The sequence below is a fragment of the Schistocerca serialis genome, chromosome 10, assembly GCF_023864345.2.
Source record: "Schistocerca serialis cubense isolate TAMUIC-IGC-003099 chromosome 10, iqSchSeri2.2, whole genome shotgun sequence".
Classification (NCBI taxonomy): domain Eukaryota; kingdom Metazoa; phylum Arthropoda; class Insecta; order Orthoptera; family Acrididae; genus Schistocerca; species Schistocerca serialis.
The window spans coordinates 207,763,484-207,782,488 of record NC_064647.1 but is presented as its reverse complement, the minus strand read 5'-3'; the positions used below and the strand labels follow the sequence as shown (position 1 = coordinate 207,782,488).

The window sequence follows — 19,005 nt, the reverse complement described above, 5'->3', positions numbered from 1 at the left end:
ATAATCCCTTATTAATACCACTCAACACGTCATACGAATAAAACAAAAAAAAAAAAAAAAAAAACGAATAAGGGCGAGTCTGAAGGGTTCCATACAAATTTAACTATGTGTACAGAAGTTCATCTGTAGGTTTTGATGAGTGAGTTTGCAAGTGGCATAACAGGTGAAATAAGTGGCCGTACCTTTTGTTTGCAGTGAATTAAAAGCTTAAAATTCTTACACCGGCAACGGACTGTAGCATTAGTTTCGACTTGATGTTTCTACCCCTTCCTGAGAAGAAGGGGTCATAACAGACCCAGTGATGCCATTAAAGGTTCATTTCTAGCAACTTACGTACGGCATCCTACAAATAAGTAAACGAACGTAAAAAATATATATTGTAACTCTACTCCGTCTTTCTACGTGTAAAACTATATTACGTTATTGTTATTCAATATGTAGCATTACGAATTATGTAACTGTCACACTACTTGCCCACCAACTCAGAAATTGCTTGACGAGATTGGCGGTATAGCTTTATTAACGGAGACAAACAAATTTAGGCAGATTTATACACGGTGTTACAAAAAGATACGGCCAAACTTTCAGGAAACATTCCTCACACACAAAGAAAGAAAAGATGGTATGTGGACATGTGTCCGGAAACGCTTAATTTCCATGTTAGAGCTCATTTTAGTTTAGCCAGTATGTACTGTACTTCCTCGATTCACCGCCAGTTGGCCCAATTGAAGGAAGGTAATGTTGACTTCGCTGCTTGTGTTGACATGCGACTCATTGCTCTACAGTACTAACATCAAGCACATCAGTACGTAGCATCAACAGGTTAGTGTTCATCACGAACGTGGTTTTGCAGTCAGTGCAATGTTTACAAATGCGGAGTTGGCAGATGCCCATTTGATGTATGGATTAGCACGGGGCAATAGCCGTGGCGCGGTACGTTTGTATCGAGACAGATTTCCAGAACTAAGGTGTCCCGACAGGAAGACGTTCGAAGCAATTGATCGGCGTCTTAGGGAGCACGGAACATTCCAGCCTATGACCCGCGACTGGGGAAGACCTAGATCGACGAGGACACCTGCAATGGACGAGGCAATTCTTCGTGCAGTTGACGATAACCCTAATGTCAGCGTCAGAGAAGTTGCTGCTGTACAAGGTAACGTTGACCACGTCACTGTATGGAGAGTGCTACGGGAGAACCACTTGTTTCCGTACCATGTACAGCGTGTGCAGGCACTATCAGCAGCTGATTGGCCTCCACGGGTACACTTCTGCGAATGGTTCATCCAACAATGTGTCAATCCTCATTTCAGTGCAAATGTTCTCTTTACGGATGAGGCTTCATTCCAACGTGATCAAATTGTAAATTTTCACAATCAACATGTGTGGGCTGACGAGAATCCGCACGCAGTTGTGCAATCACGTCATCAACACAGATTTTCTGTGAACGTTTGGGCAGGCATTATTCGTGATGTCTTGATTGGGTCCCATGTTCTTCCACCTACCCTCAATGGAGCACGTTATCATGATTTCATACGGGATACTCTACCTGTGCTGCTAGAACATGTGCCTTTATAAGTACGACACAACATGTGGTTCATGCACGATGGAGCTCCTGCACATTTCAGTCGAAGTGTTCGTACGCTTCTCAACAACAGATTCGGTGACCGATGGATTGGTAGAGGCGGACCAATTCCATGGCCTCCACGCTCTCCTGCCCTCAAGCCTCTTGACTTTCATTTATGGGGGCATTTGAAAGCTCTTGTCTACGCAACCCCGGCACCAAATGTAGAGACTCTTCGTGCTCTTATTGTGGACGGCTGTGATACAATACACCATTCTCCAGGGCTGCATCAGCGCATCAGGGATTCCATGCGACGGAGGGTGGATGCATGTATCCTCGCTAACGGAGGACATTTTGAACATTTCCTGTAACAAAGTGTTTGAAGTCACGCTGGAACGTTCTGTTGCTGTGTGTTTCCATTCCATGATTAATGTGATTTGAAGGGAAGTAATAAAATGAGCTCTAACATGCAAAGTAAGCGTTTCCGGACACATGTCCACATAACATATTTTTTTCTTTGTGTGTGAGGAATGTTTCCTGAAAGTTTCCTGTAACACCCTGTATATATATGGGGGCCAATATCCAGACTGACTGCCTCATCATCGCCCAGCACAAATCGCTAAGGATAAAGACTTTATATTTGGAGTAGTACTGACACACTGTAGGTTTCGTTGAAGAAGAGATTGTTCGGAATTCCACCCCTAAGGGACTGAAACGGAGGATGAAACATTTCGTGAAAGTAAGTCGCTATTAAGGCGCGTTTGAAGCCACAGTTACGAAAATTGGTATTTGGTTTCTCGGTCAGAAATAAAGAAATTTGTGTTTCAGAATTTATGAAATATTGTTTCCCATGAGGGTGAAATTGTGTAAGAGAGATTTTTGTAGAAAATAAATCATTATTGAAGAACCACTAAAGTATTTTTAAAGCTACGTCTATGAAAACTGGTATTTGACTTCTCGATTAGAAAGAAAGAAAAACTACTGTCAGTGTTTTTGGAAACTCAAGTGAAACGTCCACTTAGAAAAATTAATGAATTACTGTGCTGATAAACCTCTACGTTATTTGATTTTCAAACAGCTGAGCAGAACTGAACGTACTCAGACATTTCTCTCTTTACTTATTCTGACCATCACTAAACTGACACACAATATTTTTAGCGCAACGCAATCTGACTTTCAATAATCCCTACAAAAGAATGGCCCTGACTAACAATAACCTATACCTTTCATGAATCACTTACCTCACAAAAATCTTCGTTACGCGAACTACTGCAATACAGCGAGCGCCAATACTGACAGCAAAATAAAGGATTCTAACTACTGAAGGCACTAACTACTGATAGGCATTATTAGCAAATGAAAGATTTTGATAGAGAACAAACAATGTATTTACCTCAATAGCGTTCAAAAGTCATAATATATGTATATATATATATATCAGTTCATGATATCCAGCCTTAAAAATTTACTCTCTCTGATGGACACACGTCCAGATCATCCGCTCTCAAAACTCCGCCATTTCTCTCTCCACATCCACCACTGCTGGCAGCTCACCTCCAACCGCGCAACGCTACGCGCTGTTCACATCCAACTGCCCAACACTACAATAGCGACCATTTCAACAATGCCAGCCAGCCACAGACTTCACACAGCACAGTCAGTGACTTTCATATAGAGCGCTACGTGGCGTTATCAACATAAAAAACTAAACAGCCTACTTACACACGCACGAAGGAGATGAAATAATGGGCGTAAGGTTTTCCGAAAGTAGGTCATTACTAAAGAACTACTAAAGCATTTTTAAAGCTAAATTTATGAAAACTGGTATTTGACTTCTCCGTTAGGAATTAAGAAAATAGGAGTCTCAGAAATTTTTAAATTCAGCCATCTGAGACACAGAAATATGGGATGAAAGGTTTTATGAAATTATATAATTATGAAAGCATTTTCAAAGACAAGTGTATGAAAATTTAGCATTTGGCTTCTCTGTTAGAAATTAAATAATACGTTTATCACTGCTTTTGGAAATTCAACCCCTAAGGAAATGAAATAGGGGATGAAACGAAATAGGGGACGAGACTTTTTACGAAAATATTTCGTTATATTAAAAAAAATTATAACGATCTATGAAAACTAGTATGTAGCTTCTCGGTTAGATATGAAGAAATATGTGTTAGGGAATGAAAGTTTCTATGGAAATTTCACCACAGAAACCAAATGCCTTGATTAGCAGAAACTTTAGACTCCAGCAACCAGAATCGAAAAAAATGGTTCAAATAGTTCTGAGCACTATGGGACTTAACATCTGAGGTCATCAGTCCCCTAGAACTTAGAACTACTTAAACCTAACTAATCTAAGGACATCACACACATCCATGCCCGAGGCAGGATTCGAACCTGCGACGTAGCAGCACCGCGGTTCCGGACTAAGGCGCCTAGAACCGCTTGGCCACAGCGGCCGGCCAACCAGAATCGCTTTTTGCTCACAAGTACATTCGGAACAATGGCCTTCACTAGCGTGAAAAGTTTAGATGGTGTTGCAATCTATGAACAATATAAAAATTTGACAAAAGGAAAAAAAATCTGTGCAGACCATATAGTCCGCGAAGCATCGGACCCTATGCTAGTAATTATAATAAAAGTACGGAGTTGCCCCACGAAGCATGAAATTTCAACGAAAGGGGCAGCCTACTGACATTATTTAGAAGTTTCGTATTGTCGCTGCGTTCCTTTCAGAGGTTATCTATCAGTGGTTTTGTTCGGCGACGGCAGTGCTCTCTGGGGAACCGCCCCGCCTGCTGACGCAATGACTTTCTCGAACGTTACGCCGATACCTCCAAGGTCAGACAGTGTAAAGAGATCTCCTAAGGAAGGAAGAGACATTTGAACGACTGCTGTAAAAAAAAGAAAATGGATATACTGATATCGTGTGTGAAAAAAAAAAACTACCTCATGTCTGTGGCCAATCTTTTGTATTTTTCTTGAGGCGGACGCAAAGGATCAGTGAAAAGGTAACTGGCAGGGGTTGGAACACTTGTACGGAGTAGTGCTTCTACAGATCCCAGGAATAGGTGGTTTTTCACAGGTATAGGCACACTAAAATGTCTAGCAGTGTAGCGCAGCGTTATGTAGTCTACGACACCTATTATTAGGAATAGTTTTAACATGTTGAAAGGTTGTAAAACTGCGACCAATCACTTTTTTACGATAATTTGTTTTCGCCTTTACCAGTTTCGTGCTGGTTTGCTCATCTTCGGCGGGGGAGTCTTTTGCCTGAGTTTCAGCTGTAAAGATTTTGTTATCCGTGTCCATCTGTATATACCGGGTGATCAAAAAGTCAGTATAAATTTGAAAACTGAATAAATCACGGAATAACGTAGATAGAGAGGTACAAATTGACATAAATGCTTGGAATGGCATGGGGTATTATTAGAACTTAAAAAAGGGTAAAAATTTCCCGACAGATGGCGCTTCATCTGATCAGAATAGTAATAATTAGCATAACAAAGTAAGACAAAGCAAAAATGATGTACTTTTCAGGAAATGCTCAGTATCTCCGCCATCATTCCTCAACAATAGCTGTAGTGGAGAAATAATGTTGTGAACAGCACTGTAAAGCATGTCCGGAGTTATGGTGAGGCATTGGTGTCGGATGTTGTCTTTCAGCATCCCTAGAGATGTCGGTCGATCACGATACACTTACGACTTCAGGTAACCCCAAAGCCAATAATCGCACGGACTGAGGTCTGGGGACCTGGGAGGCCAAACATGACGAAAGTGGCGGCTGAGCACACGATCATCACCAAACGACGCGCGCCAGACATATTCACGCGTCTAGCAATATGGGGTGGTTCTAATAAAACCCCATGTCATTCCAAGCATGTGTGTCAATTTTTACCTCTCTATCTACATTATTCCGTGGTTTATTAAGTTTTCAAATTTATACTGACTTTTGCGCGACTGCTACGGTCGCAGGTTCGAATCCTGCCTCGGGCATGGATGTGTGTGATGTCCTTAGGTTAGTTAGGTTTAAATAAAGTTCTAGGGGACTGATGACCACAGATGTTAAGTCCCATAGTGCTCAGAGCCATTTGAACCATTTTATACTGACTTTTCGATCACCCGGTATTTTGATTCCAAGAATCTTTCAAGGCGAAAGCCGTTTTGATTTCCTAGAAAGAGGCGTGGCCCTTCAAAGAGTCCTGTTGCTCTTCTTTAGCGATTATTTTACGGATTTCAAGAGACGTTTAGACGACCTTGTGTCATTTCTAGACGACGCTATGAGGAGGCAGTCCCTTTCTGTCCCACATTAAATTTATTTGCAACTTTTACAGTATTTACGGGATTGGCAATGAAAATTCGCTGCATTAAACTACTTTCCAAAAAAAACTACTTACGTCATCGGTCCCAAAGCCTACACACTGCTTACTTTAACTTACGCTGTGGGCAACACACACCCATGCCCGAGGGAGGACTCGAACCTCCGACGGGGGAAGCCGCTCGGACCGTGACAAGGCGCCTGAGACAGCGCGGAACCACTTTTCAATATTTACATAATTCATAATGCTAGAGACGTTTTCTTCACTATTTTATGTGCGTAGGCCACACAAGTTAGAAATGATTTTAGTTTGCCGTCAAAATGGAGTCTTTTTAAAATCTTTGCTAAAGTACCACGTCAGTCTCCATTGTCGTAATTGCAGACTTCTTTCTTCTTTCCCCCTTCAGGACTAAAATTAGTCTGTCAAACTGGTTGCCGCGGTATTCTACATCTTCTCGAAGATGTTTTACTAATGACATCTGGATGAACTTTGGGTATTAATGTTTGTATCCTCTGGTTCCATCATTCTGAGACACTGTTAGAGCGGTAGCGCCTTCCATTGCACTTCCACGTATCTTTTATTTATTTCAAGATTTTAAACATGGCTGCAGCAGCAACTGTTAAAATTCTTCACAATAAAGGATGGCAGCCAAAAACAGTTGCAGGATAGAATTTTTTTATTGAAATTCTTGACGAAGGTTTCGGTACATATAAATATACCTTCATCAGAAGTACATTTCCTGAATAGAAAGACACATTCATTAGAAAAGCCATATCAACGAAAGTGAGAAACAGAAGCTTAAATAACGGTGAAATTGCTAAAGTAATACAGGCACACAATCTTTAGTACTTACCAAAATTACATCATGCACTGGAGAATAATAAAACAATTATGCAAAAAGGCGTCGTCAGTAATTAAAATATCATCTCCATTTGTACAACATGTGTAATGGGCACAGGATCAAAGCGAACAGTTTAACAATGTTACTTCGCCTATGAACTGTTGAGACACGAGTGTGAAGGCACTAAGGCAGATTGTTTCGCCGAGAGAGGGCACTTGCATGTGCCACACTCGCGCATATTACAATCCATAAATACATACATAAGCGCATCAAAAATTATTAAAGGTTGTGTTAATTCAAACTTTGTCTTAATAAATAAAGCGTATCACGCCAATTAAAGACATTTATGTAAACTAGAAATATAGAACCAAATTTGCCTGTGTCCTAGTGTCAAACGGATAAAGCTTGCGCTTGGAACATCTAACGAGAGAGGGCACTACTGTAATGCGCGAGAGTCTCGCGTAACGTAGGCAGTGAAATTTTTTATTCAGTGAAATGTTTTATTCATACAGACAGATGCTTTCGTTTTATTATAACATTTTGGTTGTTTCGCTAGTATGTATTTCACTGCCTACGTTACGCGAGACTCTCGCGCATTACAGTAGTGCCCTCTCTCGTTAGATGTTCCAAGCGCAAGCTTTATCCGTTTGACACTAGGACACAGGCAAATTTGGTTCTATATTTCTAGTTTACATAAATGTCTTTAATTGGCGTGATACGCTTTATTTATTAAGACAAAGTTTGAATTAACACAACCTTTAATAATTTTTGATGCGCTTATGTATGTATTTATGGATTGTAATATGCGCGAGTGTGGCACATGCAAGTGCCCTCTCTCGGCGAAACAATCTGCCTTAGTGCCTTCACACTCGTGTCTCAACAGTTCATAGGCGAAGTAACATTGTTAAACTGTTCGCTTTGATCCTGTGCCCATTACACATGTTGTACAAATGGAGATGATATTTTAATTACTGACGACGCCTTTTTGCATAATTGTTTTATTATTCTCCAGTGCATGATGTAATTTTGGTAAGTACTAAAGATTGTGTGCCTGTATTACTTTAGCAATTTCACCGTTATTTAAGCTTCTGTTTCTCACTTTCGTTGATATGGCTTTTCTAATGAATGTGTCTTTCTATTCAGGAAATGTACTTCTGATGAAGGTATATTTATATGTACCGAAACCTTCGTCAAGAATTTCAATAAAAAAATTCTATCCTGCAACTGTTTTTGGCTGCCAACCTTTTATTTATTTATTTATTTATTTATTGTTCCGTGGGACCAAATTAAGGAGAAGTCTCCATGGTCATGGAACGAGTGAATACATGAAATTATAACACGGTAGTAGAAACAGATAGAATGAAATACAAGAAACGATTTCAGGCGACAATTCGTAAGTTTAAATAAAGAAAATCAACAATGTAACACTGGAATTTGCTTAATTTTTCAGCTCTTCCAGGAGCTCCTCGACAGAATAGAAGGGGTGAGCCATGAGGAAACTCTTCAGTTTAGACTCAAAAGCGTTTGGGCTACTGCTAAGATTTTCGAGTTCTTGTGGTAGCTTATTGAAAATGGATGCAGCAGAATAGTGCACTCCTTTCTGCACAAGAGTCAAGGAAGTGCATTCCACACGCAGATTTGATTTCTGCCTAGTATTAACTGAGTGAAAGCTGTTAACTCTTGGGAATAAGCTAATATTGCTAATAACAAACGACATTAAAGAAAATATATACTGTGAGGGCAATGTCAGAATTCCCAGACTATTGAATAGGAGTCGACAAGAGGTTCTCGAACTTACACCACATACAGCTCTAACAGCCAGTTTTTGAGCCAAAAATACCCTTTTTGAATCAGAAGTCGTTTTCGAATCATTGCCCCACAGACTAGTCATAGAAACCCTGCAAGTTTCGGCTAGGGCGTGATCTATGGAGTACTCGACCACCGTCATCCATTATTAGGAGGGAAAGGTATCCTAGAGCTGAGCACATTCTTATGTGACAGCGAATCTCTTCGTTCTTCTTATGCGCAGAAACAATCCTGCAGCACTGAAACTGTTTCCGCAAACACTGAATAAATGATAATTGCAACCAACAATACCTCTTTCAGGGAACAAAATTTCAGCTGATTGGACGATAGCGATTTCGAAGTCAATCATGAGAGGGACTTTGGTTTTAATACCTGATGATGAGATGCTGTATATAAAACTGAAATGGAATGAATTGCGGGAACACGAATATTTTGTGAAATTTCGCTGAAGTACTCCTCGGGAATGTCCGCAAGGAGTTATAGGCTAATTTTTATCTAATTTATTCATTAGCTATCGCAAAAAACGAGGCCAAAATTACACGAAAAATCTACATCTTTGTAGTCGTAGGACGTCCGCCATTTTGTTATTTTGTCATAAAAAAGATCTGTGCTATTAAATTGTGCACATCTTACAGATTAAGAAAATTGTTTTCTGACTGTAATAGTTCCGTCATGGACACAGCTTATTTTGAGCAGAGGAACTTTAACGTCTTGAGTGCGGAGCTTAGTGATGACAATTTCTTAAAATAATCAGAACATTTTGTCCAATAATCTATAAATAATGTGCAAAAATATTTAAGCTGATTGCTTCGTAAGTTTTTCCAGAAAAATCGTAAAAATAACTTATTTTATAGGCTGTGAGTAGAATGTACCCTTAACCTTTTCGCCAAAATGCAAAAATATTTAAGCTGATTGCTTCGTAAGTTTTCCAGAAAAATCGTAAAAATAACTTATTTTATAGGCTGACTGAGTAGAATGTACCCTTAACCTTTTCGCCACGCGCGTGACGCACCGCTGTCTCAGACGCAACCCTTTTTCCTGCCGTCTAGAAAATTCAGTATTCGACCGCCGAATCAGTCATGGCGAATTCTGGGAGTTTCTTTCGAAGATGTCATGACCGAATATCTTTGCCACCCTTGTCCTCTTTCTGATATTGTTCCATCACTAATGAGCACACCGCCAATGGAACGTTCCTAGCTTCCTTTCTTACCATCAAATTTAGTGGTTTATCAGAACACGATATAGCTTCGCTTCTTGAAAAAATTAATGTAAATCACTTTATCGATATGTGACTATAACGGAGCCGCTATAGGTCCTCAGAGAATTGTAATTACTATTATCTCCGTATTGTAGTATACAAGAAAAGATTTAATTGTCTTCTCTCTTCTTGTTCTTCTTCTTTGTCTTCCGTGCCTGGTCGGTTCCGATGTCGCATTTAGATTACGGTCTGTAAAGAATTATTTCTACTATATGTAGTGCATCTAGAATTTCTGCTAAATATATGTTGTTGTTGTTGTGGTCTTCAGTCCTGAAACTGGTTTGATGCAGCTCTCCATGCTACTCTATCCTGTGCAAGCTTTTTCATCTCCCAGTACCTACTGCAACCTACATCCTTCTGAATCTGCTTAGTGTATTCATCTCTTGGTCTCCCTCTACGATTTTTACCCTCCACGCTGCCCTCCAATACTAAATTGGTGATCCCTTGATGCCTCAGAACATGTCCTACCAACCGATCCCTTCTTCTGGTCAAGTTGCGCCACAAACTTCTCTTCTCCCCAATCCTATTCAATACTTCCTCATTAGTTATGTGATCTACCCATCTAATCTTCAGCATTCTTCTGTAGCACCACATTTCGAAAGCTTCTATTCTCTTCTTGTCCAAACTATTTATCGTCCATGTTTCACTTCCATACATGGCTACACTCCATACAAATACTTTCAGAAATGACTTCCTGACACTTAAATCAATACTAGATGTTAACAAATTTCTCTTCTTCAGAAACGCTTTCCTTGCCATTGCCAGCCTACATTTTATATCCTCTCTACTTCGACCATCACCAGTTATTTTGCTCCCCAAACAGCAAAACTCCTTTACTACCTTAAGTGCCTCATTTCCTAATCTAGTTCCCTCAGCATCACCCGACTTAATTAGACTACATTCCATTATCCTTGTTTTGCTTTTGTTGATGTTCATCTTATATCCTCCTTTCAAGACACTGTCCATTCCATTCAACTGCTCTTCCAATTCCTTTGCTGTCTCTGACAGAATTACAATGTCATCGGCGAACCTCAAAGTTTTTATTTCTTCTCCATGAATTTTAATACCTACTCCGAATTTTTCTTTTGTTTCCTTTACTGCTTGCTCAATATACAGATTGAACAACATCGGGGAGAGGCTACAACCCTGTCTTACTCCCTTCCCAATCACTGCTTCCCTTTCATGTCCCTCGACTCTTGTAACTGCCATTTGGTTTCTGTACAAATTGTAAATAGCCTTTCGCTCCCTGTATTTTACCCCTGCCACCTTCATAATTTGAAAGAGAGTATTCCAGTTAACGTTGTCAAAAGCTTTCTCTAAGTCTACAAATGCTAGAAACGTAGGTTTGCCTTTCCTTAATCTTTCTTCTAAGATAAGTCGTAAGGTCAGTATTGCCTCACGTGTTCCAGTGTTTCTACGGAATCCAAACTGATCTTCCCCGAGGTTGGCTTCTACTAGTTTTTCCATTCGTCTGTAAAGAATTCGTGTTAGTATTTTGCAGCTGTGACTTATTAAGTTGATAGTTCGGTAATTTTCACATCTGTCAACAATATATATACGTCAGTATTTAATGCGGTATGTGTTTTTGTTAGTAGCAAGAAAGTACCTTCCCTGTCTCCTTTATTTAATTAAATACGTAACAATTAAATGTTGCCCTGGACATTTGTAATTGCATTGTTGAAGCGACGCCATTGCTGTTAAAACTGATAAAAATTTCTTCATAGGTATTTAATTCTGAAAGTACTGAAAGGATTTAATCCCAGTAAACGTAAAACGGCGTCTCACAATAATTTCCATTTCATTTTAGGTCAGGGGTACAGTTTTATTGAAAGAAATTATTTCAATTGTGTACGCTGCCATTGCACGTAGGAAGCTATACTGGAGCATTAAGCATCACAGAGAAAAATAATTGTATGAATATTACATTTAATTTGCTTATCGCGTAACATTAAAGAAAGATCATTCTTTTATCCATAGCGAGTAATACGGGTGTCTTCACGTTGGAATACGGATAATATTTCTGGCCATAGCGCCCTGAAAAAATTTAGCCGTGGGTTTTAATGAACGTAATTTTCTTTAATCAAACATTTTCATTCCAAATTAACGCAACATTTTTCTCTCTTTTCAAAAAAGATAGTTACGCGATAACGACCACGCTCTGGACGTACGTAAAAGATTGTTTCTCTTTATTCCTCATAAAATTCTTTTGGCCCCGTGGCTGTGCCATACCGTAAAATGAACTAAAGAAAAAATCAGTACTGCAAGTTTCCTTTACCAAAATGTGTTACAAATTGCGAGATAAATGTTAAAACATGTATAGTGTTGCGCACACATACAGTAAATAGCTGTAAGAAGCATATTTTTGTTTCTGCTTTACCTTCAAAGAAAACATAACGTATTTTATACCTCGTCTGCTGCTGTGAAAAGGCATTTATATTCTGCAGTATCCACCAGCTAACAATGTTAACTGGCTCTCAGCACTTCTGAGGTCATCAGTCCCCTAGAACTTAGAACTACTTAAACCTAACTAACCTAAGGACATCACACACATCCATGCCCGAGGCAGAATTCGAACCTGCGAACGTAACGGTCGCACGGTTCCAGACTGTAGCGCCTAGAACCGGCCGGCCACTCCGGACGGCTAACAATGTTAAGTCAGCATTCCTACAGGTTGATCGATTGACAAGAGATAGCTGACAAAGTAAAATTACACGTTTCCTTTGAGAAGACAGGGTACATGACAACAGCGGGGGACCAGAGTGGATGATTTGAAGGCAAGGGATAGCCGGCCGAAGTGGCCGTGCGGTTAAAGGCGCTGCAGTCTGGAACCGCGAGACCGCTACGGTCGCAGGTTCGAATCCTGCCTCGGGCATGGATGTTTGTGATGTCCTTAGGTTAGTTAGGTTTAACTAGTTCTAATTTCTAGGAGACTAATGACCTCAGCAGTTGAGTCCCATAGTGCTCAGAGCCATTTGAACCATTTTGAAGGCAAGGGAATACTAATGGCGTGAAGAAATCGAGACACATAGGTGAGGAAATCGGTATTAAGATCACTCTTAGGATCTGCAAATTGACGGAAAACTTCTATACTAAGTTGTATGAAATGTTTACCTAGTTGTTGATATGGACTACAGTCAGCTGTATAATGGAAATGCGACAATGAAAATTTGTGCTGCACCAAGACTCGAACCCGTATTTCCCGCTTATGGCGAGCGGTCGCCTTACTATTAGGCTATCCGACGTCGCTTCACGACCAGACCCAAATTCCATATGTCGTGGACCATGTATCTACAACGTGTACTGTTACATTCATTACGTACGCTGCCGCACAGGGGAGACATTTTAACTGAAAGTTGCTTGCCCGGTGCTGGCGGTTAAATACCATATTGCAGTGCCTGTTTGTTCAGATATAGGGTGCCATTTTCTTTCGGGCATGCATGCATACGATATTGCATTGCTGTGCCGTACAGAAGTACCAAGCAATTTTCCTTCGGACATGCATGCAAGGAACACTCCATCGCACTTCTGAACAAATCAGCCACTCTAACTTCGTATTTATCAGCCGACATCGGGCAAGCGACTTGCAGTTTTCTGTTACGGCAATGTACGTAATGGATGTATGGGTGCAAGTTGTACACCCATGGAAGTTTGGGTCTCGCAGTGAAGCGTGCTCATGTAGCCTAATATGACGTTTGCGATAAATGGGAAATCCGGCTTCGAATCCAGTCCGGCGCAAATGTAATTGTCGTCACTCCATTATGCAGCTAATGGTTGTCTTCATTCATAACTGCGAATACATTTCATGTATTTCATAACGGCTGTAACCATCGCAAATCCTATTGCTTCAGAAATGCTTGCATCGTGGAAGGCACATTACATCGTACTTCTGAACGACACCAGGCACCACCATATTGTATAATTGTATAAGAAGGAGACGTTGAGCGTTGGAGCCAAGCTAAGACACTGCGGTATGGTTGTCAAATCAGGAGGGTTACAGGCTTCGGACACATTGACCAATTATCGGCGAGGACTTTTCGACAGAGTAGTCAAAAGAGAAATATTTTACTTAACAGATGGATTAATAGACACATATGTATGAGATCTAATGAATTGCACACAAATACGGAGTCAGTAGCACAATCAATTAAAATGAAAAGCTTGTTGGTCCATGTGCACATCTTCAGAAAGTCGGATGATCCTCTCACGAACTGGAATTTTGTAGAGCCGAAAGTAAGGAGATTTGAATGGTTCCAAGAATGTGCTAAAGGTCTTGAAGTAATCGGTAGGCCAGAGCACACCATCATGGATATGAGTGAATTCAGACAAATGGGGAAAAACTTACTGTGTTTTAAACTGAGAGAAGAACTCAAAATATGAAGAGGGCCTCAGTGAGAAGACCGGAAGAAAGCACTGACTGATGGGTTCGAAAGGTACTTCAAAGCTGGCTGTCAAACAAGAGCTAGAAATGGAAAATGAAACTGAGTGTTAACTCATATTTCATAGTGCCTCAGATCGAATGTCAAAAAGAATATCCATGGGCGTATCCAGTAGAGGCTAGGATAAAAGCAGGTCTTCACCAACCCACCCCTCAACCTGTCTCGCCACACCAACTGACGTAAGATTTCACTATCAGTTTGAATAAAGGGACCATGCACTGGATGCTGACTAGTAGCGAGTGAACCCTGAAACATTTGTTGTGAATTAACTTCTCTTTTTGTGGACATCATGGCCACTTTTTCCTGGGAACTGTTCAATCGTAAAATGTACAATTGTAATTTAAAATGCACAATTGCAGTTTCGGCTGTGTGCCCATTATCAAGTGGTGCCAGATACTTCTCTAAAGCTTCAGAGTAATACACTTGCACACTGTCGAAACTTCAATAGCGTATGTTATTAGTACATAGCTTACACTCAAAGGCGACCATTATGCTCTTTAAAAAAAATTGTGTACCCTCACCGGGAAAATAATATCATGCAACCTCCCTCTCGCCCCCCAACTCAGATGATGGATACCCTCTTGCTAATACCAAAAAATGTAAATAGGTAATTTTTCTCCTCTAGACAATAGTGTGAACTATCGAAAAGTGCACTGGTACAGCAAACAAGTGAATGACACAGGAAACTGCTCCAGTTATGTAATTAATGAAACGCCGCTGCAGTTACTGATTTGTATTTAAGCCAACGCCTTGTTTTGGTCTTCACATCCACGCCATTTTCAAGTGGATCTGAAAATTACGGTTTTGTGATCATGTGACGTTTCACAAGAGCACAGTTTTCAGATCCACTGGAAAATTATCTGGAAGGAAAGGCCAAAACGGGTCGTGGACTTAAAGAAAGTACACGTCCGTAACAGGGGCGGTCGTTCATTGACAGAATACACAGTTGCAGCATTACACCACCTTCAGAATAAATGTTGCATTTGTATTTAATTATCTCGCCGTCCTCATGATGCCCTTCCTTATCGACAAAATAATTATATCAGAGCCATGTCATCTCCAATACATCGAGGAAAAATATTATGTGGCGTTGACTTATGTCTACATACAAACTCCGCAAGTCACCATAGAGTGCATGGTGGAGGGTATGTTCCATACGCAGTCTGCCTTATAGGTGAGCCACACTTACCTAGACTTTTCCCAATAAACTGAGCCCGACCATTCACCTTCCCTACAACCGAACTAACATGCTCGTTGCGTCTCATGTCACTTTGCAATAATTACTCCCTAGATATTTAATGGACGTGACTGAGTCAAACAGCACACCACTAGTACTGCATTTGTACATTACAATATTCTTTTTCCTACTCATCGGCATCAGATTACATTTTCGTATAGCTAGCAGTACTAGCAAATCATCGAGGAGCCGCCCTGCCATTTTGCCTCGAGCGATTTCAGGAAACCGGGCAAAATCTGCGTGGTCGGAGGACAAGCTGAAGTGACGTGTGGGTGTGATTTTAAATAGAATGGCCACATAAAACGAATAGTAGGTAAATCAGATGCCAAACTGAGATATTACGGAAATGCGGCCACTAAAGAAGTGATTTACAAGGCACCCGCTCGACCGATTTTTTAGTGCTGTTCATCTATCTGGGATCCTTACCAGGTAGAAGTGGAGAAGAGATAGAGATCTACGAAGAGTGCCGTGTTTCGTCAACCGTAGCGGTCGCGCGGTTCCGGACTGAAGCGCGAAGAACCACTCGGTCACAGCGGCCCTCAAAAGTCCACTACACATGCAGACAAAGTAGATACCTTAAGGGCTTCGAGCACTTCAAATGGCTCTGAGCACTAAGGGACTTAACATCTGGGGTCATCAGTCCCCTAGAACTTAGATCTACTTAAACCTAACCAACCGAAGGACATTACACACATCCATGCTCCAGGCAGGATGCGAACCTGCGACCGTAGCGGTCGCGCAGTTCCAGACTGAAGCGCCTAGAACCGCTCGGCTACACCGGTCGGCCATCAAACTCAATTGAGAAACGTTACAAGAGAGAGACGTTGTGCATCGCGGAGAGGTTTATTGTTGAAATTTCGACAGAGTACTTTCTGGGAAGAGTCGTGCAACGTATTAATTCCTCCCACACAGCCGCGCGGGATTAGCCGAGCGGTCTGGGGCGCTACAGTCATAGACTGTGCGGCTGGTCCCGGCGAATGTTCGAGTCCTCCCTCGGGCATGGGTGTGTGTGTGTGTGTGTGTGTGTGTGTGTGTGTGTGTGTGTGTGTGTGTGTGTGTTTGTCCTTAGGATAATTTGGGCTAAGTAGTGAGTAAGCTTAGGGACTGATGACCTTAGCAGTTAAGTCCCATAAGATTTCACACACATATCCTCCCACATACATCTCGCCTAATGATCACGACGAGAAAATTCGAGAAATTAGAGCTAATACAGAGGCTTACCGACAAGCATTCTTCCCAGGCGCCATTCTCGAGCGGAACAGGGTATTAGGGATCAGTTAATAGTGCCAGAACTACCCTCAGCCACACATGATTAGATGACTTGCGGAGTGTGATGTAACACTAATTCATTTTACGGTACGACGCAACCAGGAAGCCTGTATACTTTCGTGGATGCGGCTGAGGGATTCTACGCCCATAGATGATGCATCTACTGGGACAGGCAGTAGGTGGTTCCTGCGCAGAACGAGGTGAAATCGATAGCTCGCAGGGGACAGGGCGCTATGCTGCAGACCGGCTCTCAATCGATAGCTGGGAAAAACCACACTTGCTTTCCCCACACCGTCGTGGAGTCCCGACCGCCGAACGCTAGAGCGACGGGCTATCGTATCGATTGAGCCTCGTCTGGAACTGTGGTGGCTGGCACGTAGCAAAAGGGGGCGAGGTGAACGTGTGGGAGTAAAGCACGAAGTGGGGAGTTGGAGGAGGCAGATGACTGTCAGGGGCGTCGGTTTTGAAATCTCCCTCTCTCCCGCGAGTTGTGCTGCTACGGAGCCGGTTGGTGACTTTCTCGCGGGAGGGTTGGCGGCGCCGGCTTACCTGTGTGCAGACGAACAGCAGCGCGGCGCTGAGCAGCGCGAGAGCCGACGGCCTCCACATCTCGGTGGGGAACGGCGTCGGCGGGGAGGGAAGCGAAGTCGAGAACAGCGTTCGGAGGCACTCGCGGAGGAAAGACGCGAACGGAGAGGTAAAGACCGCGCGCGGGAGCTCTCACCGGCGCTGGGCTCAGCAAGAGAATGAGAGAGGCGGGAGAAGCGACTGTCGAGCAGCTCCCGCAGTCCTTGTCGCTGCTGGCGCTAGCGGACAACTGACGGCCGTGCCCGCAGCGCGCCCCGTGAGCTGCGCCGGCAACTGTCCGGCGCGCGCCGCCATTGGCCGGCGCCGCGCGTGCGCAGTGCTCTGCGGTCCCGCTGCGTGCGAAATCGACTGGGCCGCGCTGGCGGTGGCTTTGACGCTGCGGCTGCGCGATCGCTTTGCCAAGTGTGACAGCCGAAAGGCCCATGCGGCGACACAGACGTCCCTAGATACTCCTCCGCTGATAATATCTTACTTTGTCACTTCACTTCTCCTCGATAAGAAAATCATTATTTACATTCATGGATTAGGTTCGTGCAGGACTATATCACTAACATCGATTTGTAGTAGGGTTTTAGAACATACAGGGTGTTACAAAAAGGTACCGCCAAACTTTAAGGAAACATTCCTCACACTCAAAGAAAGAAAATATGTTATGTGGACATGTGTCCGTAAACGCTTACTTTCCATGTTAGAGCTCATTTTATTACTTCTGTTCCAATCACATTAATCATGGAATGGAAACACACAGCAACAGAACGTTCCAGCGTGACTTCAAACACTTCGTTACAGGAAATGTTCAAAATGTCCTCCGTTAGCGAGGATACATGCATCCACCCTTCATCGCATGGAATCCCTGATGCGCTGATGCAGCCCTGGAGAATGGCGTATTGTATCACAGCCGTCCACAATACGAGAACGAAGAGTCTCTACATGTGGTACCGGGGTTGCGTAGACAAGAGCTTTCAAATGCCCCCATAAATGAAAGTCAAGAGGGTTGAGGTCAGGAGAGCGTGGAGGCCACGGAATTGGTCCGCCTTTACCAATCCATCGGTCACCGAATCTGTTGTTGAGAAGCGTACGAACACTTCGATTGAAATGTGCAGGAGCTCCATCGTGCATGAACCACATGTTGTGTCGTACTTGCAAAGGCACATCTTCTAGCAGCACAGGTAGAGTATCCCGTATGAAATCATGATAACGTGCTCCATTGAGCGTAGGTGGAAGAACATGGAACCCAATCAAGATATCACCAACAATGCCTGCCCAAACGTTCACAGAAAATCTGTGCTGACGACGTGATTGCTCAGTTGCGTGCGGATTCTCGTCAGCCCACAGATGTTGATTGTGGAAATTTACAATTTGATAACGTTGGAATGAAGCCTCATCCGTAAAGAGAACATTTGCACTGAAATGAGGATTGACACATTGTTGGATGAACCATTCGCAGAAGTGTACCCGTGGAGGCCAATCAGCTGCTGATAGTGCCTGCACACGCTGTACATGGTACAGAAACAACTGGTTCTCCTGTAGCACTCTCCATACAGTGACGTGGTCAACGTTACCTTGTACAGCAGCAACTTCTCTGGCGCTGACATTAGGGTTATCGTCAACTGCACGAAGAACTGCCTCGTCCATTGCAGGTGTCCTCGTCGTTCTAGGTCTTCCCCAGTCGCAAGTCGTAGGCTGGAAT

At 42.4% G+C, this 19,005-nt stretch overlaps 1 protein-coding gene across 1 annotated transcript in view; it reads right to left on the bottom strand.

Moving 5' to 3' along the window:
* The window catches only part of LOC126424696 (amyloid-beta-like protein), a 632,711-nt gene extending 615,177 nt beyond the window's left edge, over positions 1-17,534 (bottom strand). Inside the window, exon 1 of the mRNA XM_050087422.1 lies at positions 17,277-17,534. Coding sequence (XP_049943379.1) covers positions 17,277-17,336 — 60 coding nt within the window. The 5' untranslated portion in view covers positions 17,337-17,534. The remainder of the gene's footprint in view (positions 1-17,276) is intronic.
* Positions 17,535-19,005: the final 1,471 nt, after the last annotated feature.